Source organism: Sceloporus occidentalis, unplaced genomic scaffold (genome assembly GCF_023333645.1).
Source record: "Sceloporus occidentalis isolate IW3139 unplaced genomic scaffold, rSceOcc1.0.p SCAF_55, whole genome shotgun sequence".
NCBI classification, from domain to species: domain Eukaryota; kingdom Metazoa; phylum Chordata; class Lepidosauria; order Squamata; family Phrynosomatidae; genus Sceloporus; species Sceloporus occidentalis.
In genome coordinates, this window is record NW_028317035.1 from 5,110,708 (window position 1) to 5,135,617 (window position 24,910).

The 24,910-nt window shown below is 45.0% G+C and overlaps 1 protein-coding gene across 2 annotated transcripts; it reads left to right on the plus strand.

Moving 5' to 3' along the window:
- Positions 1-1,342: 1,342 nt before the first annotated feature.
- RCC1 (regulator of chromosome condensation 1) lies at positions 1,343-8,668 on the plus strand. Of its 2 annotated transcripts, none has more exons than XM_089492328.1 (9): positions 1,343-1,439; positions 2,039-2,229; positions 2,311-2,490; positions 2,888-2,984; positions 3,072-3,194; positions 5,344-5,496; positions 5,645-5,764; positions 5,874-6,026; positions 8,499-8,668. In XM_089492328.1, exons 1-9 carry the CDS (start codon positions 1,343-1,345, stop codon positions 8,666-8,668), a joined length of 1,284 nt encoding a protein of 427 aa, XP_089348454.1. The 2 variants fall into 2 exon arrangements, with proteins under 2 accessions (XP_089348454.1, XP_089348456.1); XM_089492330.1 differs by having other exon boundaries at positions 1,343-1,421.
- The last annotated feature ends 16,242 nt before the right edge of the window (positions 8,669-24,910 follow it).

Sequence of the window (24,910 nt, forward strand, 5' to 3'; positions counted from 1 at the left end):
CAACACATACGTATATTTTATTACCTATCGCTCAAAGCACAAAGTTGGTACATATCTATATCTCCTTTTAAGCTAATACACGGACCAGGGTAGTTGTATTACAAAATAATATTTATCGTTCGTCGCCCGGGCCTTGCCCTCCCACCACTGTCTCGTTGCTAACAAGTCACGCTAGATTAAAGAGAGTGTGGCTTGCCGAGACGTTCTCTTCCTGGTCACGTTGTCTGTCTCTTACGTCACTAGAACGCGCCGCACGTGTTGGACAGCTGCTTAAAGGAGTCGCGCGCGGGTAGAAGGTAATTGAGGAATCTTTGAAAGACTGGTAAGGTAAGAGCAAGGCATCGTTCGAGTGGGACGAAAAGGCACGGAATTACTGTATTAGGTGCTACGCTCTTGCTTGCAATAATCAAAGTTATAGATAATGGTTATGCTTGGTAATACTTTAACTGGGTGCTTGCAGTTTTATGAGGCATGAGCTGCTGTCTGTTCACAGAATGCCTGTGATTTGGGTGTTTGGGGAGGCAGTTTGTCTGCCCTCGTGTCTCGTAGAATCTCCTTCCACGAATGCAAAGGCGTGTGTGATTAAATTACTTCTAGAAGGATGGGAGGGGGGGCCTACGCAGCGTTAGCGGTGCCCTTCTTACCTAACCACTGTAATTTTTAAAACCTTATATCATGATCATATGAATTGTTCGAGCCCGAACTGTTCTCCAAAATTTCAGAGGCCCAACAAAGGACAGTTACAAAAGCAAATGACTGATTAGTCCACATGGGTGATGCTGAAACTGTTTCAGATGTGAGCTGCTGAACATGCAGGTGTTTAGGCATATTTACTATGCAAGTTGGTTCCAGCTTCTGTTTCCAAAAGCAGTCTCTGTTGAAGGGCTATAGTCGCATTGTTGAACTAAGATTGCATGTAGTTTTTTTTTGGATGTTAACTTAATGCTTTGGATGACTTGGTGTTAGTGCCAGGGTTATAAAATGAGTTTCCTGTCCTCAAACTTTCATTTGTTTCTGACAATGATCAGTGACTCAGTCTGTCACATAAACTGTTGAAATTTGAAAACTTGTAACTGACTGTAGTCTCATTGCTAATTCCTGCATTATATATACAAACTTTCAATGGAAGGTATAAAATGACACACCTGTTGAGTCTTATATTCTTTGAAAGCAGTTGTCAAGATAGATACATTTTCCATAAGTATTATTGACTTTACATTAACATAAATTATCTTTAATAAAAAAGCAAACCTACCTGGCCTCTGTTTTACGTCCCTGCTATGTCATTTTCATCTATGGTAAAAGTATATGTACTATAAATGTATTCCTTTTTCAGATTACCATGAAGGGAAAAAAGACGCTGAAAAGGAATGTTCCAGCAGAGGAGAGCAATGGAACAACGGACGCAAAGCGACCCAAAAGTGAGCCTTCGTGCAAAAGTATGATGCAGCACTTAATACTCTTATATTGACAACCAACCTTTGGCACTCTAGCTATTGTAAACTGCATTCCATCCCATTTAAAAATGTGTATTTGTATTGTGTACTGCTATAAGAACCCAATGTACATTTAATATCATTATTCAAATATCAGAATTTTGTATATACTGAATATAAAGAATTTATACATCTGTAATATGTATTAGTGGCTACAGTAATAAGCTGAGTCTTAAAAAAAAAAAACAAAAAAAAACTTGTCAAGCTTCCTATGTTAGACGTTGAAGATGTGTATAAAACAAGAGGAAAACTTAGTTATAGTTGTAGGTACAACTTTATGAATGGTTTTATAAACCAGGAAACGGTAAGAATTGGGGTGCATATCGACTGTTTTGCAGGCAAACTTTACTTGTGTATGTTTATCCTCAACAAAAAAAAAAACACTTGAGTCCCCAAGGCCTATTGGTCCTGTATTGTGTTTAAGGTGGCCAAATGAAAATAAAATGCATCTGCTAATATGAAATCTAACTGTGTGTTTTGTGGATAATATATATTTACAGGCTTTTTTTTGTTTGTTTCTACTCTTTCATTAAAATTTTTAGCTGTGACTCACCAGTCCTACGGTACAGTAGGAGGTATTGTTTTGACCCTTGGGCAAGGAGATGTTGGTCAGCTGGGTTTAGGAGAGGACGTGATGGAAAGGAAGAAACCAGCACTGGTGCCTCTTCCAGAGGAAATTGTGCAGGCCGAGGCAGGAGGAATGCACACAGTGTGCCTTGGAGTATCTGGAAATGTAAGTCTACTCCTTAGCAGAAGTCGCATCCAGTGGTTGAACGTTGGCAATTGACAACTTTTTTTCTTTACTTTCCATAAGATCTATACTTTCGGCTGTAATGATGAAGGTGCACTGGGTCGGGACACAACAGAAGAAGGGTCAGAAACGAGACCAGAAAAAGTGGATTTGTCAGAAAAGGTGGTGCAAGTGTCTGCAGGAGACAGTCACACTGCTGCTCTGACAGAAGATGGACGCGTGTTTATTTTTGGATCCTTCAGGGTACAAACTTCTTGATCATATGGCATGGGGATTTCACTCCAACAACTGATTCCAACACCAATATAGCATTTATAGGTGCACGTATACTGTTGGCTTTGTAAACTCTTCTGGTACGGATACAGAGCATATTTGTTCCCTCTGGTTCTCACTGTGTAACAAATACACATCCAAGAAAAAATGCTTTTTAACAATAAAAAAATTAAGTTGGCCACAATGCGATTTCCTATAATATGCATATTTGAATTGCTTTTGGGGTCACTATGACAACATTCTTCACTTAAAACTTGTATGGTCCTGTAGTTTTATTTTCCTAGCAGAGTGAAGTAACACTGTCTTATTTAGCTGGTCTGTGGAACTTAAACCAAACATTTTCTTTCCCTTTTTTTTTTTTTTGTAGGATAATAATGGTGTTATAGGATTATTAGAGCCCATGAAAAAGAGTGCTGTACCCATACAGGTGCAAATAAATGTACCAGTTTTCAAAATAGCCTCAGGTAAGAAAAAGATTGAGGGTTATTACAAAAGTGTCCCAAGGCATGCAACTGGGTCTCTAAATTTCATTTTTTTTTCCCCTCTCCTAGGAAATGATCATCTTGTAATGCTAACCGCAGATGGTGATCTGTATACATCAGGTTGTGGAGAACAGGGTCAACTTGGCCGTGTTCCAGAGAGGTTTACCAACCGCGGTGGACGCAAGGGCTTAGGTGAGTGACAGGTTCTTATTTTTTGTTTTTCTTTTTCCGTTTTTTAACTTCTAAGTGCATGACAAGCAGGAGAGTTTGCGTCCTGATACTATGGAATGCTATCTAGTACCCCCTTCTTTCCTTTCCCTGTTTGAGATGCCCTGCCAATTGTTCATGCATCAGTAGACAACTGGGACAACGCAGAAGTCCTTATTGGAGGAGCTTCCCCCTAGATATAACTACAACTAGAACATCCTCCTCAATTGCTGCTTTAGGCACCCTTATGTTTAGTGCAGGTGAGGATCTTCTTAGTGTGATTCCAGGCACATGCCCCTGCTTCCTTGCCTGCCTTGAACGCATGCTAATATAGTAGCAAACGCTGATGCTTCCTGACGTCTGATAAGAGTAGGAGGACCTTCATTGGTGGTTCAATCACTTCCCCTTTCTATTGTTGGACACCTTTACTTCTGATATACTGAGGGCTGAGCCGTGTAATGTCACTCATCCGCTTTCTTATAGTGTTTTAAATAAGCCACTTTGTTCAAGCGGTTCAGGTTTCCACCCCACATGCTACAACCCCTTTGGAAGATTCCATAAACACTAAGGAAGAACATGCTTTAAAGTAATTTTTAACTGTTTAATTGGCTATTGGCTGTTTAATTGGCTAGATCTGTTTTTATTTGACAGTCCCACAGAGATGTAAAAGAAATTAGTTATGAGCAATTATAGTTTTATGAGAGTAACATTCCATTTTAAGGACAAGCTTTTGTATTAGTCTCTTTATCAAGTCAAAAGCTATACTATCCACAAAACATCATGGTCAGGAGTACATGTGTTGCGAAGAATTGTACTTATTTGATAAAGATCACAACGAGAGAGGGCTATAATGCATTTGCCAAAAAATTGTACGTATATATTTAAGTGAGAAGAATCCAGACACTAGAATGCAGTAGATAAAATGTCATGTGGCGTTCTGGTAGCATGATGGGATTTTCACGTTGTTAATTTAATCCAGTGCGTTTGGTGCTTGAATTGCTAACCTTAATTTTTATGGGGGATTTTTCTTGCCCTTGTGATCACTATCAGCAGAGACCTGATCTAGGGCAGGAAAATAATAAATTGCCCATTCCAGCTGCCTCCTCATGGGCCCTTGAGTGGGCTTCTCCTTTAATAATGGGAATCTGGTGCCTCATACTCTCCATGTCCTTGGTCCTTCAGCCCTGGTCACGCTCCTGCAAGGTTGTGGCTTTTTGGTTGTAGTCCCCTGGGTGGGCTGACACCTTCCACTGGTGCACAATTGCATAATGCATGCCTGCCTTGTCATTTCTTACGCATATTGGCCATTTGGAGGCCGGGGTTGAGTGCATTTGCTACATTGACTGACTAGGAGCCAGACTGAGGTGCCGCTGTAGGAGACACCTCCTAAGTAAAGCATTTAGCTCTCTCCTCATAAGAGAAGCCCCTAAATGTCTCCAAATCCAAGCTCTGCTCCTCATGTTCCAGACGCAGAGATGGTGCCAGATTCCTCCAGTTACGGCAGTATTCTCTTCTGATTCATTTATATATAGCATATATATATTATAGTGCTCTTCCCAGCTTATTCCACACTGAATGTTGTACCACATTTTCAGCCAAATTAGTTCAATCTTTTCTCCAATAACATGGAAGAACAGTACTGTGGCAGAACATTTCCCTCTCGCTTAAAGCAGTATTATATGCCCTCTTTTCTACACCGGAAAGATGGGTAAAGGGGCATGTGTATAGTAGTGTGCAGTGGCTTTTTATTTGGATCCTGCGTCTGTCCTACAGGTGGAAGTTGGTCAAAAGCCTCGCTATTGCCAAATGGACTAAAGGAAAATTTTACAGTTAAGAAATCTTACAAGACCACTACCACCAGATGGTTTAAATTGGCAATCTGGGCATCCATAAAGGGCTTATAGGCTCACTGTAAAATAACTGTTGCCATGTTGCATGCAGAACAGGCAAATTTAGAGCAGATCTGCAAAGCTGCCATGTGGCCCAGTCTTTGTACATTCTCTAGATATTGTATCATTGATTCCTTGGCGTCTAATGATGCATCCATCGGAAAGAAGGCACAAAATGCAGCTGTGTAACCTCCCCTAGACTTGGCTTTTCACCTTGAAACACTTGTATTTTCCATTCTTTACAGAGCGGCTTTTGGTTCCACAGTGCATTCATTTAAAGGTAAAGGGCACAGGTCGTGTACATTTCCAGGATGTCTTCTGCGGTGCTTATTTCACTTTTGCAATATCTAAAGAGGGCCATGTTTATGGTTTCGGACTCTCCAACTATCACCAGCTTGGTAAGATTCTGCTGTTTGTTTTTTGTTTTTAATATCTCCAATTTGATACTAATTTTACCAGCTGCTCTTTGGGTAATTGACCATTTGGAACAATCAAAATCCTGGCTTTGACACCTTGACCCCCCCTTTTTTTTATTTTATATTATAGGTACCAAATCAACCAACTCTTGCTTTGCACCCCAAAACTTGACTTCTTTCAAAAACTCTACCAAATCCTGGGTAGGCTTTTCTGGAGGACAGCACCACACAGTGTGCGTTGACTCAGGAGGTAAAGAGAATTAAGTAAATAGTTTTTTGTTTTTTTTTGTTTTTGGGGTTTGTTTTTTTTTAAGTGTACACAATCACACACTTTCATTTTTTTTTTTTCTTTCTACTAGGCAAGGCATACAGTCTTGGTCGAGCAGAATATGGCAGGCTGGGTCTTGGGGAGAAAGCGGAGGAGAAAAGTGAACCCACTGAGATTCCGGACCTGCCCAAAATAGCATCGGTGGCCTGTGGGGCATCAGTCAGCTATGCAGTTTCTCAGGATGGTGTGTAATATTAACCAACAGACCTGACAGAGTAACTAATGTGCAGGTCAGGGGGCATCTAGGAAATAGTGATCACAATATGATACGTTATAACTTGTCCTTCAATAAGGGAACTCTTAGAGGAGCCACAAGAACTATGAACTTTAGGAAGGCAAAGTTTGATCAACTAAGAGAAGCCCTTAACACTGTAAATTGGGAAAATGTCCTCAAAAACAAGAGTACAGACACTCAATGGGATATTTTTAAGAATATCTGAAATTCTCAATGTGAAAGGTACATACCGTATGGGCATAAAAGAGTCAGGAACAAGAGAACCAATGTGGATAAATAAAAATGTAAAGGGGGCAATAAATGGCAAAAAAAGGCATTTAAGCTACTAAAACAGGAAGGCAGTGAGGAAGCACTAAAAAGCTATCGGGGGGGGGGGGATAAAATATGTAAAAATCAAATAAAAGCAGCAAAATTGGAGACAGACTCATTGCCAAAGAGTAAAACAAACCCCAAAATGTTCTTTACCTATATAAATAGTAAAAAGGTTAAAAATGAAAGCGTTGGCCCCTTAAAAAGTAATGAGGGAGAAGTTATAGACGGGGATCAGGAAAAAGCTAATCTATCAAATATATTCTTCTCTGCTGTATTCACAGAGGAAAATGAAATGCCAGGTAATATACAGCAGGATGAGATAAATGCCCCAGTACATGTCGCCTGTCTAACTCAGGAAGAAGTGCAGTGCCGCCTAAAAAAATCCCGTTCTAAGGGAGTTAAGTAATGTAATAGACAGACCCCTATTTCTAATATTCAAGGACTCTATAGTGACAGGGTCTGTTCCCCAGGACTGGCGCATAGCAAATGTTGTGCCAATATTCAAAAAGTGACCCGGGGAATTATAGGCCTGTTAGTTTAACTTCTGTTGTGTGTAAACATTTATAATTTAAAATAGAGATGCTGTTTTGGAGTATCTCAATGAAAATAAATGTATGACTCCATATCGGCATGAGTTTACAAGGGATCGGTCCTGTGAAACTAACCTGATCAGCTTTTATGAGGTGAGCTCAAGACTAGATCGGGGTGAATCGCTGGATGTCGTATATATCTTGATTTTTTTCCAAAGCATTTGATACGGTGCCACATAAAAGGCTGGTACATAAAATGAGAATGCTTGGGCTGGGTGAGAATGTGTGTATGTGGGTAAGTAACTGGCTCAGTGATAGGAAACAGAGGGTGGTTATTAATGGTACATACTCTGAGTGGGTGACTGTTGCTAGTGGGGTAGCACAGGGGTCAGTTTTGGGTCCTATTTTTAATATATTTATTAATGACCTTGGAGAGGGATTGTATAGTAAAGTATCAATCTTTGCAGATGATGCTAAGCTCTGTAACGTGGTTAACACAATAGAGGATAGTGCACGGTTACAAATGGATCTGCATAGGTTGGAGGCTTGGGCTGGGATGTGGCAGATGCGGTTCAACACAGATAAATGTAAGGTTATGCACATGGGGAAGAAAAATCCAGGCTGGGAATATGTATTAAATGGGAAAACACTGGGGACGACTGACATGGAAAAGGACTTAGGAGTTTTAGTTAACAGTAAATTTACCTGTAGCGACCAGTGTCAGACAGCTGCTGCTAAGGCAAATAAAATCATGGGGTGCATCAAAAGGGGCATAGATGCCCACGACAAGGAAATAATTCTACCACTGTACAAGTCACTAGTCAGACCACACATGGAATACTGTGTACAGTACTGGGCACCAGTGTACAAGAAAGATATAGTGGAGCTGGAGAGGCAACCAGAGTAATAAGGGGAATGGGAGGACTACAGTACCCAGAAAGATTATCAGAATTGGGGTTATTTAGTTTGGGGAAAAAAGACAGCTTAGGGGGACTTAATAACTATGTATAAATATATAAGGGGGCAGTACAGAGATCACTCCCAGGACCTATTTATACCCAGGACTGTATCTATAACAAGGGGACATCCTCTACGGCTGGAGGAAAGAAGGTTTCTACACCAGCACAGACGGGGTTCTTTACAGTAAGCGGTGAGATTATGGAACTCTCTGCCAGAGGAAGCGGTAATGGTAAACTCAATAAAAGAGTTCAAAAGGAGCCTGGACGTGTTTCTTGAAAGCAATAATATTACAACTTATGGATATTAGATTAATAGGGACAGAACGTTGATCCAGGGATTTATTCTGATTGCCATAGTTGGAGTCGGGAAGGAATTTTCCCCCTGGTATGGGGCAATTGGCATCTGCTTCGTAAGGGTTTTTTGCCTTCCTCTGGATCAACACAGTAGGGACACAATATGTATATAGGTTGAACTTGATGGACTTTGGTCTTTTTTCAACCTTATGAACTATGTTAACTTCATCAATCTCACTGTTTGTCCTAAATCTCTTGTTGTCCCACTATATATATATATATATATATATATATATATAATTTACTCCTGCTTCTGTTTTGTTCAGGTCATGTCTTTTCTTGGGGCATGGGAACAAACCAGCAATTAGGCACTGGTGAAGAAGATGATGTCTGGAGCCCCTATGAAATGACAGGGAAACAGCTTGAAGGAAAGGAAGTCTTGTCCGTCTCCAGTGGAGGTCAGCACACTGTATTACTTGTGAGAAAACGCAGCTGATTACCAGTAGCTGCCATCTAATTCAACCAAGACAGCCAGTTTAAGATGGATTCCCTGAGTTGACTGCACCAAATCTAAATATATTTTACTAAATAGGCCATAATTATTTACAGCTCCCTGTGAGGGGCAGACTTCATCCATGGATCAGTCTGTAATGTGCCGATACCTGTGTATGTTACCATCCTACCTCTTTATGCTCCCCCCCAGGTTCACAGAGATATTCATTGTCTTTTCTCCTCGCTGTGTAATATATACATACAATACTATTACTGTGCTTGTCTTTCTATAACCTCCCTGTATAATTGGTTTTATGGAGCTGGGACAGTGACATGTGGTCAGCACCATTTGGGTGCCACCAATGTCCACTGCTTTAGGTTTATTGTGATTTAGATGCATTTTATTTTTAATAATCCCCCTAAAACAGAATAACCGCTTTATTTTTTTAATGTGACTGGCGTTTCATTGTACATAACGGCGTGTAGGACACACAGAATCTGTTTCCACTGCCTGTTTTAAAGATTTAAATCTACCTGGCAGGGATATAAAACATATTTTAAAAATTTTGAATAAATCTGTTTTTCTTAAAATTGTGTTTTCTCTGTGCAGTGTTTTATTTACTTCTGATTAAGGTAATGTCTGGATTGTACAACAAATTGTGGTCAAGTAACTTCTGCAAATAGAGCATTCATTGGTTTCTTAGTTTAATCTTTTTGCATATGTGTGTGTGTGTGTATGTATGTATATATATATATATATATATATATATATATATCGTATAAAGTTAATTGGATTGTAAAGTTTACCACTGAACTGTCTTTGTGGTGGTTGCTAGCTTTGACCAGTGTAACCTTGTATGTAGACTGGTGAAGTTCAACTGGGTCGACTCCTTGTTGTGACTTCACAAAGTGAGCCATATATATTCAGATGAGTCGTCGGTGGGGCCATTCCATTTTTTCCTGCCATACAGTGGCAGTCTTCCTGGACAAGAAGACGCTACGGCAAAACAAAGGGTTAACAGAGACGAACCCTCCCCCCTACCCATAAAGCCAGGCTCACCCTGAATGAATCAGTTTCTTCTTGTCCCGTTACAGGGACGGACGGTTCTACGGCTGGGGATGTTTCCCAAAAGATCTTCAGTCTGGTGAGGCGCACGGGTTGCTGCCTGGGGGTCTTCATCTTCCGATTGCTCCCCGGGTGGTGAGCAGAGCGAGGTCCCCTCTGTAGCGTTTGAGTTATGGAGGGGTTTGGATGGATCAAGCTTTATTCTTCCGGCTGTGCGCAGTGAGTGGAACGCATGCCCGGGTGGCGTTGCTTTCCACTGAAGAGCCTACCGCGCATGCGCGTATCGGATCTTCTGGAGGGTGCCAAATTCAAACCTTTTAAAGGTTTGAAATCATCCTGTCTGTCTGCATGGGCATTGTTCAGCACAGGATACCGTGTCACCAGCCCCCCCACACGGTTCAGAGGATTTGGAGGTAAGATTTTTTATCTTTTCCTTTTTCTCTGCCTCTAGAAGATTGTGTATGTGTGTGTGTGTATATAATATATATATATATATATATATATATATATATATTATATACTCTCACTATTTGTTTTTTTTTTTGCCAGATGTCTAGTCCGGTTTCGCCGGGGGATAAAGACAAGAAACCTGCTCCCACTCCGAGGAAGGCCACTTTTAAGTCAGCATGGAGCTTGCTCTGAGTGTGCTACCTCTCTTCCTGACAGATGCAGGAAAAAGATGTGTAATGCCTGACGGCAGAGCAACTTTCTAAAGAAAAGCAGAAAGACTTGCAATCCTTCCTGGGATGGTTCCAGGAAAACCTAGCGCAGACCTTTGAGGCTTTTCAGGTTTCTGCAGCTCAAGCCCAGTCAAAGGTTTCGAGTAGGTCCTCCCACAAACGCAAAAGATCTCGGTCATCTTCCAGATCAGAGCTATCATCTGGTGAAATCTCAGTCCTCAAGCTCTACAACTTCGTTCAGTTCAGAGGAGGAGGCTGTTTTTTCCTCCTCAAGAACTTCGGAAATTCACCAAAGAGGTGACTCGTATTGTATCGGACGAAGATGTTAATAAAATTAAGGGCTTTCTTTTTCTTCCCAAGCTAAAGCAACTTATGGAAAGAGAATGGAAATACCCGGGGAAGAGGGTTTTTCTATCCAGGCATTTTAAACACCTTTTCAGGCTCCAGAGTGATGAGCATTGGGATGAGCCCCCAAACGTCCAAATAGCTCAATTGTCGAAAAAAACAACCATTCCCATTGGAGGAGTCTCCGGCCTTAAAGACGCGATGGATAGGTGGATTGAAACTTCCTGCAGGCGTATATACCAAGCATCAGGTGCCCAATGCAAAGCTGATGTAGTCAGTGCAGCGGTCTCCAGGGCTCAAAGCTATTGGTTACAGGCCTTGGAAGAGTTCTTACTGGACGATCAAGACTCCTAACTACTAAAGAATTTGAGGTTGTCCAATAGTCTTCTTACGGATTCATCTCAGGAAATGGTGAAGATTTCAGCTCGCAATATGGGCTTATCCTCGGTGGCCCGCAGAGCTTTATGGTTACGATCCTGGTCGGCGGATACGGCCTCTAAGGCATCACTCTGTGATTTACCCTTTGAAAGGAATAAATTGTTCGGAGCTCTGTTGGACGACTTGATTAAACAAATGTCTGACGCTAAGAGGGCTCTTCCTCAGGATAAACGTTCCAGATGGAATAGAAGGTATCCATTTAAAACCTCCAGGCCCTTCCAGTCATCTTCCAGATCACAGAATTTTCGGAGTTCCTTTGGAGACCGAAAGTTCCAGGATCGTCCCAAGAAAAGAGAAAATTCTGACAAAGTAGGGGGGAGGCTGCAGCGGTTCACTCATGTTTGGGAACAGACTACGCGCAGCAAGTGGATTCGGAATCTCATTTCAGAGGGATACAAGATCAGTTTTTTTGTCACTTCCCAGAAGTCAGTTCCTGATTTCCTCATACCCATCCCAATTAAAAAATTTGGCGCTTCATTTGGCTTGCCTGTCTCTCCTTTCAAAAGGAGTCATAGAGAGGGTTCAGGCTTCACTACACTTCCAAGGAGTGTATTCCAGACTCTTCCTAGTCCCAAAACCGGACGGATCCGTTCGCCCCGTTTTGGATCTAAAGAAAGTGAACAGCTGCATACCGTATCGCCACTTCCGGATGGAGAATTTATCTTCGGTCGCCCAGTTGCTTCAGCAAGGAGACGTCATGGCAACCTTGGACCTGAAGGACGCATACCTTCACGTCCCAATTGCACGGTCTTCCAGAAGATTTCTGGAGTTTGCAATCCGAATTTGTGGAGTCGTTCATCATTTCCAATTCAAGGCACTCCCGTTCGGTCTATCCTCAGCCCCAAGAATCTTCACGAAGATTTTGTCTCCGTTGACTGCATTGCTGCGGGAAAAGGGGATTTACATAGTTCCCTACCGCAACGACTGGCTCATCAAGGCCGAGTCTCCAAGGAAACTCCGGGTAGACCTTACCACCACGATGCAGTTTCTGGAAAATCACGGCTGGATTATCAACCGCAAGAAGTCCAACCTCATCCCTTCCACCAGGATCCAGTTCCTTGGCTTAGTAGTGGATTCAATATCTCAACAATTTTTTCTACCGTCATCAAAAATCAAGAAGATCAAAAAGGAGATCAGGTCCCTTCAATTACACCCAACTTGCAGGAAAGCCATGAGCATTCTTGGTCTCCTTACGGCATCCATCCCGGCGGTCAAGTGGGCAAGAGCTCAACTGCGGCCCCTTCAATGGGATATTCTATGGAATTGGTCAAAACTAGAGGAAGACCTGGATCTAGTTGTTACGATCGCAAGTCAAGTCTTATCCCACCTTACCTGGTGGAGGACGCCTTCGAATCTTTCCAGAGGCCTTTCTTTTCGTTCCCCCAAATGGGTAATACTTACCATGGATGCTTCCGGCGTCGGATGGGGCGCCCATTTAAATTGTCTCTTCCGACAAGGCGTATGGTCTCCAGCAGATTTGCGTCGTTCATCCAATTTCCGGAATTAAAAGTGGTTCTTCTTGCCCTCGTAGCCTTCAGAACCCTGTTGGAGGGTCGTGCAGTGAGGATACAGTCGGACAACGCCACGACGGTTGCATACGTAAACAGGCAAGGGGGTACTCGGGTAAGGAGCCTTCAGGTTCTGTGCTCTGTTCTGATGAGTTGGGCCCAGCAGCATCTGGAAGACATATCAGCTACACACATAAGAGGATGCGACAATACCATTGCAGACGATCTCAGCAGACTAGGATGCTCAAAAGCAGAGTGGTCTTTAACCAAGGGGACCTTCGCCTCCCTGGTGTCAAGATTTGGCCTCCCGGAGATAGATCTGATGGTGTTCAGAAGCAACAGGAAAGTTCCAATTTTTGCCTCTCTCAACAGGCAAGATTCTCCAGATTTCCTGGACGGTCTGTTCATGAAGTGGGATTTCCGTCTGGCTTATGTTTTTCCTCCGGTCGCATTGATTCCCCGCGTCCTCCAGAAGATCCGTTTAGACAGAGCGCGGGTCTTAGCCGTCATCCCATATTGGCCAAACCGCAGCTGGTTCTCCCTCCTAAAACAACTAAGCCTAACGTGTTGGGAACTGCCTCCTTCAGATCACTTGCTGGACGATGGGGCTCTGCATCTGGATCAGCTTCAGATGTTCAAGTTGACGGCCTGGCTACTGCAAGGATGATTCTGCGGGGTCAAGGTGTTGAGGATGATTTATCTGACTTGCTGTTAAAATCAGTTAGAGGCTCTACTTAGATTTATTTTCGGATCTGGAAGAAGTTCCTTCTCTGGTATGCCTCAAGGGGCTTTTCGGTTTTTCCTCCTACAGTCAAGTCCATTTTGCTGTTTTTGAAGGATGGATTTTCCGCGGGCCTCAGTGTCTCTACCCTTAAAGGTCAGGTTTCGGCCCTTAGTCATTTTTTTCTGGAAGACCTAGCTTCTCATTTGCTTGCCAGACGATTTTTTAAGGCCATCACCATTCAGCGTCCGCCAAGGAGGGCTCACTTTCCAGCTTGGGATCTTACGGTGGTTATTCACGCTCTCTGCTCGCCTCCGTTTGAACCCTTGGAGGAAGTTCCGTTGAAGATCTTATCGTTTAAGACGGTGTTTTTGGTGGCCATTACTTCTGCCAAACGTGTGGGAGAAATCCAAGCCCTTTCTTCCTCGGAGAAGTTTACCATCTTCCATCAGGATAAAGTTGTTCTCCACCTTCAGCCTTCCTTTCTGCCGAAGGTCTTATCCAAATCTGCTATAAATCAACCTCTGGTTCTTCCATCATTTTTTCCATCTCCCTCCTCTCCGGAAGAAGTCAAATGGCACGTTAGATGTCAAGAGAGCCCTTGAGTTATATATTTCTAGGACTGCCTCCATCCCTTCCACTGACCAATTGTTCATTTCTTGGTCTGGTCGTTCGGCAGGAAAAGCTGCCTCAAAGGCTTCCCTAGCAAGATGGATCACGGGAACTATTCGTATGGGCTATCAAGTCTCTGACGTTCCTCTTTTGTCTCCTGTCACGGCCCACTCCACCAGGGCTGTGTCTGCTTCATGGGCTGAGAAGGCTTCTGCTTCACCGGAAGATATTTGCAAAGTGGCTACGTGGTCATCATTCAATACCTTTGTTCGTCACTACCGGCTAGACGTCTTCTCATCCTCTGCAGCGGATTTCGGGCGTAAGGTGGTCCAGGCGGTTGTTACCTAGGAGTTGGTTGCCCTCCCATTCTTTAGGGATCTTGGTACATCCCGATCGTACTGCCACTGTATGGCAGGAAAAATGGAAATTTTTTACTCACCGTAAATTCCTTTTTCCTTAATACAGTGGCAGTACGGATTTCCCTCCCTAAATAAATTATTTTTTTGCATTCAGTTTTGGTGTTCTTGTTATTTACTGATTCGTTCAGGGTGAGCCTGGCTTTATGGGTAGGGGAGAGGGTTCCTCTCTGTTAACCCTTTGTTTTGCCGTAGCGTCTTGTCCAGGAAGAGGCTTTACCCGATCGTACTGCCACTGTATTAAGGAAAAAGGAATTTACGGTGAGTAAAAAAATTTCTATTTTTTTTTTTTTTTTTTTTTGGTCTGTCCCCCTGCCACCCTTCTCCCATTGACCTTATTAGTTCTAGTTCAAATAACTTATTTTATATCTAGTATTCTGATTTACAATCTTAAATAATGAAAGCTGAACTCATTCTGCCAATGTTGACTCTAAGTTAAACTGATCTTGAGGTTTATGCTGCATGCTACTACTGACAATCCAGTCTTGAGCTTCTATGTAATGGGTTTTGGTTCAGTCATCTTTCACATCCAGATCATAAATACCACCAGGTAATCGCACCACAGTTTATCTGATGTCCTGTTTGTTTAGAAAAACTGCTTTATTCTAGATATACCTGGTTTGATCTATCATTGCTGCAGTTGAAAAAGACTTTCTGCATCTTGAATATTCACTCTTCTAGATTTTTTTTAAAGGGACACTCTGCTATCAAAAATACAATGCATATATCTGCATGGGTCCATTAAATTTTCATGTGATCCATTGGCAAAGGGGGTGGGGGGGGGTGGGTAGTCTGCAGTATCACTGGAGCATACCACTGAGGGATACCATTTCACTATAGTGTAAGTGGGCTAAGCAGTGGGGCTAGTAGCACCGCAGTCTTAGGAACATCCTACACACACACACACTTAGTCCTTTACTTCTGTAAGTTATTTTGTCCTTTTTTGATACCCGGTAGCGGTGTGGATCCAGGGTTCGCGCGCAGCCTCGGAGGCAGTAACTCCACGGTCATCGCGGCAATGCACACGAGGCTCAGCCCTGTTCGGCTCTGCCCACAGCCCAGGGGGCTCACTGGGATGTGTATCCTCAGGCTCCGGTTCACTCCGTCCCGGGGAATCCTCAAAGTGAGGCACGGCAGGAGAAGATCTCTAACCAGCTGTGCCGGTTTCGCGGCACCAGTTTTTACAAAACTCCACTCTGCATCACTTCTGGTGCTGCGACCCGGGGTCACGAGAGGTCAATCGGCTGGGAATTTCCGGATATGATGTCTTCCGGTCCTGGGCACCTAAATGCCTCTATAAAAATGCCAGAATGGGTAAGATCTTTCCTTGCTCTTCGTTTCTGTGCTGTATTATTGAATCTACTACTCTTCTATTGTGCCTGCCTGTGCCTGAGGATTGTATATTGCCATTTCAAGTAGGTGTTGCCCTCTCGGTTTTGAGGGAGATTTCCGTTGCCTATTCCATTGCTTTCTGCGGTTACATCTTTGTGTTTTTTTTCTCCTCGGTCATGTTAGACAAAAATCCAGACATCCCTCCTGAGGCCTCCCCACATAGGAAATCTGTGGGAAAAACGAAACACAAAGCCTGCTCATCCTGTAAAGAAGACCCTGCATGACCCTTCGGGCAAAATGTGCAGCTCCTGCTCTCGGCCTAAAGAAGTTTCCACGTCAGAATTTACCTCCTGGTTGAAGGGGGAACGTCAGTCTACCTTTGACTGTTTTCGAGCCATGGCAAGCTCCACTCAGGCGCCTGTGCCCCAGCAACAACCTTACCAGCAGGGTCCACCAAATTTCCTTCCAGATACCCCGGAAGATTATTCGGCTCCTTTTTCTGAATATGACTACCAGTCAAATGACCCCCAGTCTTCGGATGAGGACGGGGAGATTAAAGAGGAAACTTTTTTTCTTCCCAGTCAAAGAAACAGGAACTCATCTCTGCAGTCAGATCTACTTTGAATCTACAGGATGACATATTTTCAAAACCAGATCCTTTTCAGGGTCACTCTAGGAAACCGCAGACCTTTCCAGTCCACGATTCACTTTCTGCCATTATCACGGAGCAGTGGAAATACCCTGACAGGAGATTCTTTACATCCTCCAGAATCAAAAAGCTTTTTCCTTTCGATAATAAGAATTCTGATGCCTGGGAAGTCCCGAAATCGGACACTGCAGTAGCCAAAGCCACCAAAAAAGCCATTCCGTTGGAGGACGCGTCTCATTTCAAAGATCCCATGGACCGGATCTTTTGAAGCAGCAGCGGCGAACTTTCGTCCAGCTATTGCCATGGCGTCAACTTCTAGAGCCATTAAAGTCTGGCTCCAACAGGCGGTGGAAGACCTTGCAGCTATTCCAGGGACTGAGCAGGTTGCAAGTAACTTGTCCGACACCTGCTTAGCACTTGATTTCATCTCCGATGCCTCTATTGAATCAGTCTGTACGCTGCTAAAGCCACTGCGCTATCAGCGGTTTCTAGACAAGCTCTCTGGCTTAAGTCGTGGTCTGCAGATAATGCCTCAAAACACAAGCTGTGCAGCATTTCGTTCCAGGGGAGCCACCTCTTCAGCAGCGATCTCGACATGATTCTAGAATCCACCACGGGGGACAAGCACTGGTTACCTCAGAGAAGAGGACCACCTTGTTTCAGGTCAAATTACCGTATTTGCTCGATTATAAGACAAGGTTTTTTTCAGAGCAAATGCTCTGAAAAATACCCCTCGTCTTCTAATCGGGGTCGTCCTCTAATCAGACCTCAAATAGAGGTCTGATTATGAGACTAAGATCCAGATCCCCCGCACCGCTGCAGAGGACCTGGATCCTCCCCCCCCCCCCCCCATTTAACACCCCCCCACACACACTTACCGGTGCTTCCTGCTGTATTGCCGGGGCAGCGGGTTGACGTCTACGCGATCCGCGTAGACAACGTCCGCTGCAGCCGGAAGGAGGTGTGGCTAGCAGCGGGGGTTGTCTGCGTCCGTCGCGCATACCTTCCCCGGCTGTCAGAGATCAGAGTTCCCTGCTGATCTCTGACAGCCGGGGAAGGTATGCGCAACGGACGCAGACAAACCCCCGCTGCCAACTCAATCTCCTTCCGGCTGCAGCGGAAGGAGACATCAACCCGCTGCCCCGGCAATACAGCAAGAAATTGGAAGCACCCATAAGTGTGTGTGTTAAATGGGGGCATAGGGCATTTCTGGAATGCCTTATACCCCTATATGGCATATAGGGAGGTATAAGGCATTTCAGGAGGCAGAGTGGCATTAAGGGGGCATTTAATAGAGCACTCTGCCTCCTGAAATGTCTTATACCTCCCTTTACGCCACTCTGCCCCATAATATGCCTTATACCCCTATATGCCACCCCACATTTAGGGGGTTAAAAGGCATTTCTGGAGGCAGAGTGCGCTATACAATGCCTTTTAACTCCCTTAATGCCACTCTGCCTCCTGGAATGCCTTATACCTCCCTATATGCCACTCTGCCCCATAATATGCATTTTAACCCCCTAAATGCCAGAATGGGATATAGGGGTATAAGGCATTTCTGGAGGCAGAGTGGCACATAGGGGGTCAAAAGGCATACCATGGGGCACAGTGCCATATTGGTGTGGCAAGCCTGGGGGCAGATGTGCGTAACTGGGGGACAGGTTGGAAAATACAAGGAAATAAAAACCAAAAAAATATTTTTCTCAATCATAGCTTTTATTTAAAAAAATAGTTTATATGAATTAACATTTACTGGTAAAACTTTTTTCCTTTAGGGTCGTCTTATATTCAGGCTATTTCTTTTTTTTCCTAAGTTAATATTCAGATTTTGGGGGGTCGTCTTATAATCAGGGCCGTCTCATAATCGAGCAAATACGGTACTACAGAGCTCCAAGAGACAGAGTCCTACAAGACTACCAGTCCTTTCGGGGTAAACCCTACGCAAGAGGTAGATTCCAGAGAGGAATAGGCAGGGACGGTAAAGCAGGAAGGTTCTGACGCCAGCAGTCTTCAGGTAGGGGGCAGGTTAACCGGTTTCATTCATGCCTGGGAAGAGAACCTCAGACCCATGGGTCCTTCGCATCATCGAGCAAGGCTATGCACTGGAGCTTACTCAGAAATTCCTGCTGTCCATGCCCCCTGCAGATCCTTGGAAAAGATCGGGGTTCTTCTCCACACTCAACGACTAAATTCACGAGAGGGCTCTGGTCCCGGTTCCTCATCAAGAAACAGGAGAGGGAACCTACTCCCACGTCTTTGTCGTGCCAAAACCATACAGGAAATTCAGGCTAATAATCAACCTACAGTCGGTGAACACCTGTATAAGATACAACAGGTTCCGGATGGAATCCCTGAAGTCCGCCACAGAGATTATTTCTTCGGGGGACTTCATGGCCACCATAGACCTTCAGGATGCCTATTTACATGTTCCCATCAGAAGAGACCATCAAAGATTCCTCCGTCTGGCCGTTCCATTGCCTCAGGGTATTCGACATTTCCAGTTTCAGGCTCTTCCTTTTGGAATTGCTTCAGCATCACGGATCTTCACGAAGCTCGTGTCGGTGGTCGTGGCCTTCCTGAGGCAGAAAGGCATAAAGGTGGTCCCATATCTGGACGATTGGCTCCTCATAGCGGCCTCGGCAACATTGCTCCAGTCCCATCTAGAGTTTTCTCTCAGGACCCTCCACAGCCTAGGATGGCTAGTGAACATACTAAAGTCAGTTACTTCCAAACAGACGTCTTACCTTTCTGGGAATGATCCACGATTCACACGTACAGAAGACGTTTCTCCCTCGGGACAAGATCCTAAGATTGAGGGAATTCACGCACGCGGTCCTATAGAACAAGTAAGTGTCCATCAGATCCATCATGTCATTGCTCGGTCTAATGACCTCCTCCATCTCAGCGGTTCCCTGGGCACTTGCTCACGCAAGACCTCTTCAACAGTTCCTACTGGATCACTGGGATCGCCCCAGGACGTCCTTATACAAGAAGGTCCGACTTTCTCCCTTCGTTCGGGAATCACTCCGATGGTGGCTGACAGCCAAGAATCTTTCACAGGGACTGTCTTGGCAGACGAGAGACTCGGTGGTAATTTCCACCAACGCCAGTTTGAGATGCTGGGGTGCTGTTATGGGAAGCAATGTTACCCAGGGAACTTGGTCTCCTCAAGAATCAGACCTGCACATCAATCTTCTAGAACTGTTAGCGGTCTGGAGGGCTCTAAGGTTCTGGTCTCCAGTCCTGTGGCACAAGTCCATCAGGATCCTTTTAGACAACGTCACCGTTGTGGCCTACCTTTCCAAACAAGGTGGCACCAGAAGCAGGCGCCTGCAGCCCCTGACCGCTCCGATCTGCCGATGGGCAGAGTTCAGTCACTGCACTCTCCGCGGTTATTCTCAAGGGTTCACTGAATCAAGAGGCGGATTACCTCAGCAGGAACTCAGTACTTCTGGGAGAATGGTCCTTAAACAAAAGGGTCTTCGCCTTCATCGCAAGGAAATAGGGTACTCCTCAGATGGCCACGCATCTGAACAAACAGGTAAAGGAGTTTTTCTTTCACCAGTCGGCCGTCCCCGAGCCCTGGAAGCACTCGCGCAGACCTGGGACTGCGATTTCGCATATGTTTTTCCTCCGCTTCCCCCAGAGTGCTCCGGAAGATTCGGGAAAACCCTCAAAAAGTCATCCTGGTTGTTCCTTTATGGCCTCGAAGAATCTGGTTTTTGGACCTTACCAACCTGACCATAGACGAGCCCATGCTTCTTCCTCAGGTGAAGGATATTCTCGTTCAAGGTCCTGTTCTCCACCCAGATCCCTCCCGGTTCAACCTCTCAGCATGGCTTCTGAAAGGGAGATCCTGACCTCAAAGGGATTAGCTTCATCAGTGGTGGAAACTATTCTCTCCAGCCGCAAGAAAACTACTGCTGCTAAATACCAGAAGGTTTGGGAAAGTTCATCACCTGGTGCAATGTGCACAAAGTGTCCTCTCCATCCATCCGTGAGGTGCTGCGCTTTTTTCAGGACGGCTTTGATAAAGGGTTACAACCTGCTACTATCAGGGTCCAGATTTCGGCCTTGAGCAACTTCTTGGACTCCAATCTGGCTTCCCATCCCTGGATCTCCAGATTTTCTAAAGGGATGTGCAGACTTCGCCCTAGGCTCCTTCCGTCGGTTCCACCTTGGGACCTTAACCTCGTGTTGCACCAACTCACCATGTCTCCTTTTGAGCCTCTAGAGGATACCTCTCTGAAGCTGCTCACCTACAAGGTTGTCCTCCTAGTGGCCCTCACTTCCGCTAGGAGGGTGAGTGAGCTCCAGGCTCTCTCCAGAGTGGAACCTTTTCTCATGATTCTGCCGGACCGCATTATCCCCCGTTTAACACAAGAGTTTCTCCCTAAAGTAGTCTCACCTTTCTATTCGGATCAGGAGATCGTCCTACCTACTTTATGTCTGGATCCCAAAGAGCTGGAACTCCACTCGCTAGACCTGCGGAGGTGTATCGGTGTATCCTGTCTTATCTCTGGTGTACGTCTGCCTGGAAGAAATCCAACTCTCTCTTTCTGTCTGTCACGGAGCTGGCTAGTCCGACCGACTATCTCCCCTGTCTTGTGCTCCCTTAGTCTGGGACAACACTTTCCCCGGTTCCCCAGTCACTAGCCGAGACTCAGTGTAGGGTAAAACCAAACGAAGACTAATTTATTTTAGACACACAGAGCTGGATATATCCAGCAAAACACACATTAACATAAAACAAGATATTGGGACACAAACCGCCCCCTTAATCTGCCTCTCAGAGACAACAGGGGCAGTAACGGGGTTAACAATACAATAGGGGGAGACTGATTTATACAACATTAAACATCAAAGAATAGTGGTCACTCCCTGGTGGCAGATCCTGGCTGTCTGCCGGAGATAATCCCCTCAGCCAGTGATGAGATGATACTGCTGGGGGTAGCCACAGAAGTCTTTACAAACCCAGGGCCCATAGTCAATAGGGAGGAGGCTGGAGAGTCAGGCTTCTCCAGTGGCCCCAGTGATGGAGGCTTCCGTCACAATTCTCCCCCCTTCGAATTGGACTGACATAGGATGAGACCCCAAACGGGTTGACTCCGTAGTCAGTCAGTTTATTTGGCCCATTAATTCCCTCCCAAAATTGGTGCTCCTGCTGCTGCTGGGGAGATGGGCCGGCTGCGCCATCTCCCGGGTACCGCTGGGAAGATGGACCGGCTGTCACATCTCTCGGTTCCTCCCACTGCCGCTGGGGAGGAAAAACAAGTTCCTCCGCTCCCGGACATGTGAGCTGCCGCTGGGGAGAAGGGCCGGCTGCCACATCTCCCTGGATCCCTGTAGTCATTGCAGATGTGGGGCAGAAGCCAGCAGCGCTCTGCCCTGTTGCCAGCTCTTCAGCTGGGACTAAGAGATCTGGGCAGACTGCCCAGCATTCTGAGGCCCCCGGTGTGGAGACCGCAGTGTTATCCACCCCTCTTGGGTTAACATCCTCAGATGTAAAATCAGTTAGATCCACAATCTCTGGATCTGGTTGTGGAGTACAGTCGCACAGCTCCAGTATCGGATCTGGATTAGCTGCCCAGTATCCCTCTGACTCAGGGGTGGAGACCGCTGTCCCATCCACCCCGCCTGAGTCAACATCCTCGGGTGACCACTCAATAACATCCACAAAATCCACACAATCCCTGGACACCGGGGCATTCTGTGGAACTCGGTCAAACAGGTTTTTTATACGCCTTTTCCAGTTCCCACTCCTGCGTAATTAAAAAGTCTAAATCACCTTTAAGTCCTAGCGCATCTGGGAGGTCCCACTCCCTGAAATCCCGGATGTCCTCAATCCGCCACTCCGCTGTACTGCCGAAGTCCGGATCCTCCTGAAGACTATCCCATAATAATCCCGGGCCACCAAAGTCATAGCCCTCTGGAGAACAATCTTTCGCAGTTCCCCAATATGCTTGCTCTGTATACCACTGCAGAGCCCTATAGTGATCTTCCAGCTCTACCTCCTGTTGGACCAGCTGGTCCAATTCGGATACCCATTGCTCCTGGGGTTGCTGTCCCAGGAAAGACATCCGTAGTTCCCGCTGGTCTCTAATCTTTTGTTCGGAGCTTGGAAGACACTGACCCCGGCACATATGTCCTTGGAAATGGACAAGGAAAAGGAATTCCCAGGTAAGAATTCTCACTTTCCTGCCCTACATCAAGAAGGGAGGACTCGTCTCCCATTAGTTATTTTCCCTCGGCTCTAGGTTGAGCCGATTCCCCGGGCTAAGCCCTCTTGGCGGGGGATGCCATTGCACCATAGCTGGATGGCTGATGCCACACACCGCCCAGCACACACTTACCTTCTGCCAGCGAGATGTCATCTCGGCTCCTTCTCGCGTGTGCAATAGGAGTCCTGGACGGCTTGTTTGTCGCAGGGCGGCTTGTTCATCGCTGTTCGGCATCCCGGGGTCGTCGAATATGACGACCCTTTGGCTTCCGGCTCGGAGCATTACTCACTTCCGCTTAGTGCCTTGTTAGCACCATTCTTCCGCCTGATTGCAAGCCATTTAAAAGGAAGGGTGACTAGGTTCTTGGCTTTTCTGTTCCTGCTCCGTGCTCTGAGTCTCACAAAGCTTTGCAGGATTCCAGGAAGAAGTTTTGCTCCGCTTGCCTGAAATCAGTTACGGATTCTGAGGCGGCTGGAGGAAGAGAGTTTTTGGCCTGGCTTAAAGAGGAGATGCAGTCAACCTTCTCTGCCTTTTGTCAAGCTGTTCCTGTACCTGCCTACCCTCACCTTCTGGCAGTGCAAGATCTCTCTCTCCTGGGTCGTTAGCCTCTGTTATCAGACCAGTTTGATTATCCTGAGGTAGGGGAGTATTTATCTGAGGAAGGAGAGATCCAGGAAGATAGTTCTTTTCTTTTTCCCGGTGGAAGAAATTGACTCTTATCTCCACGGTGAGGTTTGTGATGCATTTGGAAAAGACTGCTACCCAAAAGAGCGACCCCTTCTTTGCCAGTTTCTTCAAGCATTCAGCCTCCTTTCCTCTTCATCCTGCGCTGTCTGAGATTATTAAGCAGGAATGGCATCACCCGGAAAGAAGGGTTAACCTGTCTAGGAGGGTGAAACATTTATTTCCTTTTAATGAGGACTTTGCCCAGTTATGTGCTACCCCTCTGGTTGATACTGCAGTTATGAGGGTCTCAACAAAGACCACTCTGCCACTTGAAGATGGCTGACATTTTTCTGACCTAATGGAGAAGAAAGCTGAAGCAGCCTTGTTGTGGCCTGATTCAATCTTTAAATTATTTAATTAAGGTAATCAGGGAAACTTAACAACAATAAAATTTATTTAATCTATATACACTCTGTATCTTGATATACAAAATGTTATATAATATGAGGTATTCCAGTCGATCAAATGGTGAGAAATACATAAATACTGTGGTGAATGGTAATTTATACTTATTGGTCACAGAATTAAAATCACACACCAGTCTTAACAGATTGCAATAACATAACAATAATACTTAGCTTTGGTAGATGGTCGGCTTACAGAGATGAAGAAACCCAGCAAAACAATATCAAGTGGAACTCCGTTGGTCAGAATGACTACTTGATGAAACGGAAGGATTCTGGTCTATAACCCAGGGCGCTTACAGACAGGTGAAGCCCTCTGGATCCAGGCACCGTCAAGCCCTGGATTGAAGTTCCCCTAGCACATAGTGTATGGTTCTTTTTTTTAAGGTGTCTTTTACTATAGTATTGATGGTTGCTATTTACATAGAAACCTGTCTCAATTGTAAACTAGTAACAGTTTTTCCGGTTGAAAGGTGTACAATATTTCAGTTGTAACCATGCAAACCGGAATCACTAACACTTCCTATACCTACACACATGTGAATAAAACAAAATGTGCCTCTGCCTATATGTAACTAAGCAACACCAATAACAAGAACTGGCTGTTATCGCCTCAGGCTTGGATAGCTTGTATAGCAACTTTGTTGTTGTTGGGATCCTAGGACAACTATTGACCAGTAGGTCAATAGTTCAGCCTTTATATTAAATCAATTCTGCTGTCATTCTGCCATGTCTATGATGTAAATCACAAAATTGGGAAAATCATTTTCATAACAAGCCTTTAAAAGGTCTTTTGAGGCCTCTGCTGCTGTTTTCAAGCCAGCAATCGCATCTGGCTCAGTGTCCAGAGCAGTTAAGATTTGGCTCTCGCAGATTGAGGAGGATATTGCAGCCAAGACTTCTAGAGAGGCTATCCTCAAGAATGTCACCGCTGTTAAATTGGCCGTGGACTTTCTCTGCGATGCTTCGATTGAGACCATCAGAATGACAGCCAGGGCTACCCGTGATCGATCTGATGGCATCCAGAGACAATTCCCAAGTTCCAACCTTCTCCCTGAATCCTCAGGATCATCCTGTGGTGGTAGATGCACTCGCCCAGATTTGGAATTTCCGTCTTGCCTACATTTT

Coding starts and splice junctions, on each gene's coding strand:
- RCC1 (XM_089492328.1), top strand. CDS start 1,343: ATGAAGGGAAAAAAGACGCTGAAAAGGAATGTTCCAGCAGAGGAGAGC. Junction 2,230..2,310: donor GCCTTGGAGTATCTGGAAAT/GTAAGTCTACTC, acceptor ACTTTCCATAAG/ATCTATACTTTCGGCTGTAA. Junction 2,491..2,887: donor TTATTTTTGGATCCTTCAGG/GTACAAACTTCT, acceptor TTTTTTTTGTAG/GATAATAATGGTGTTATAGG.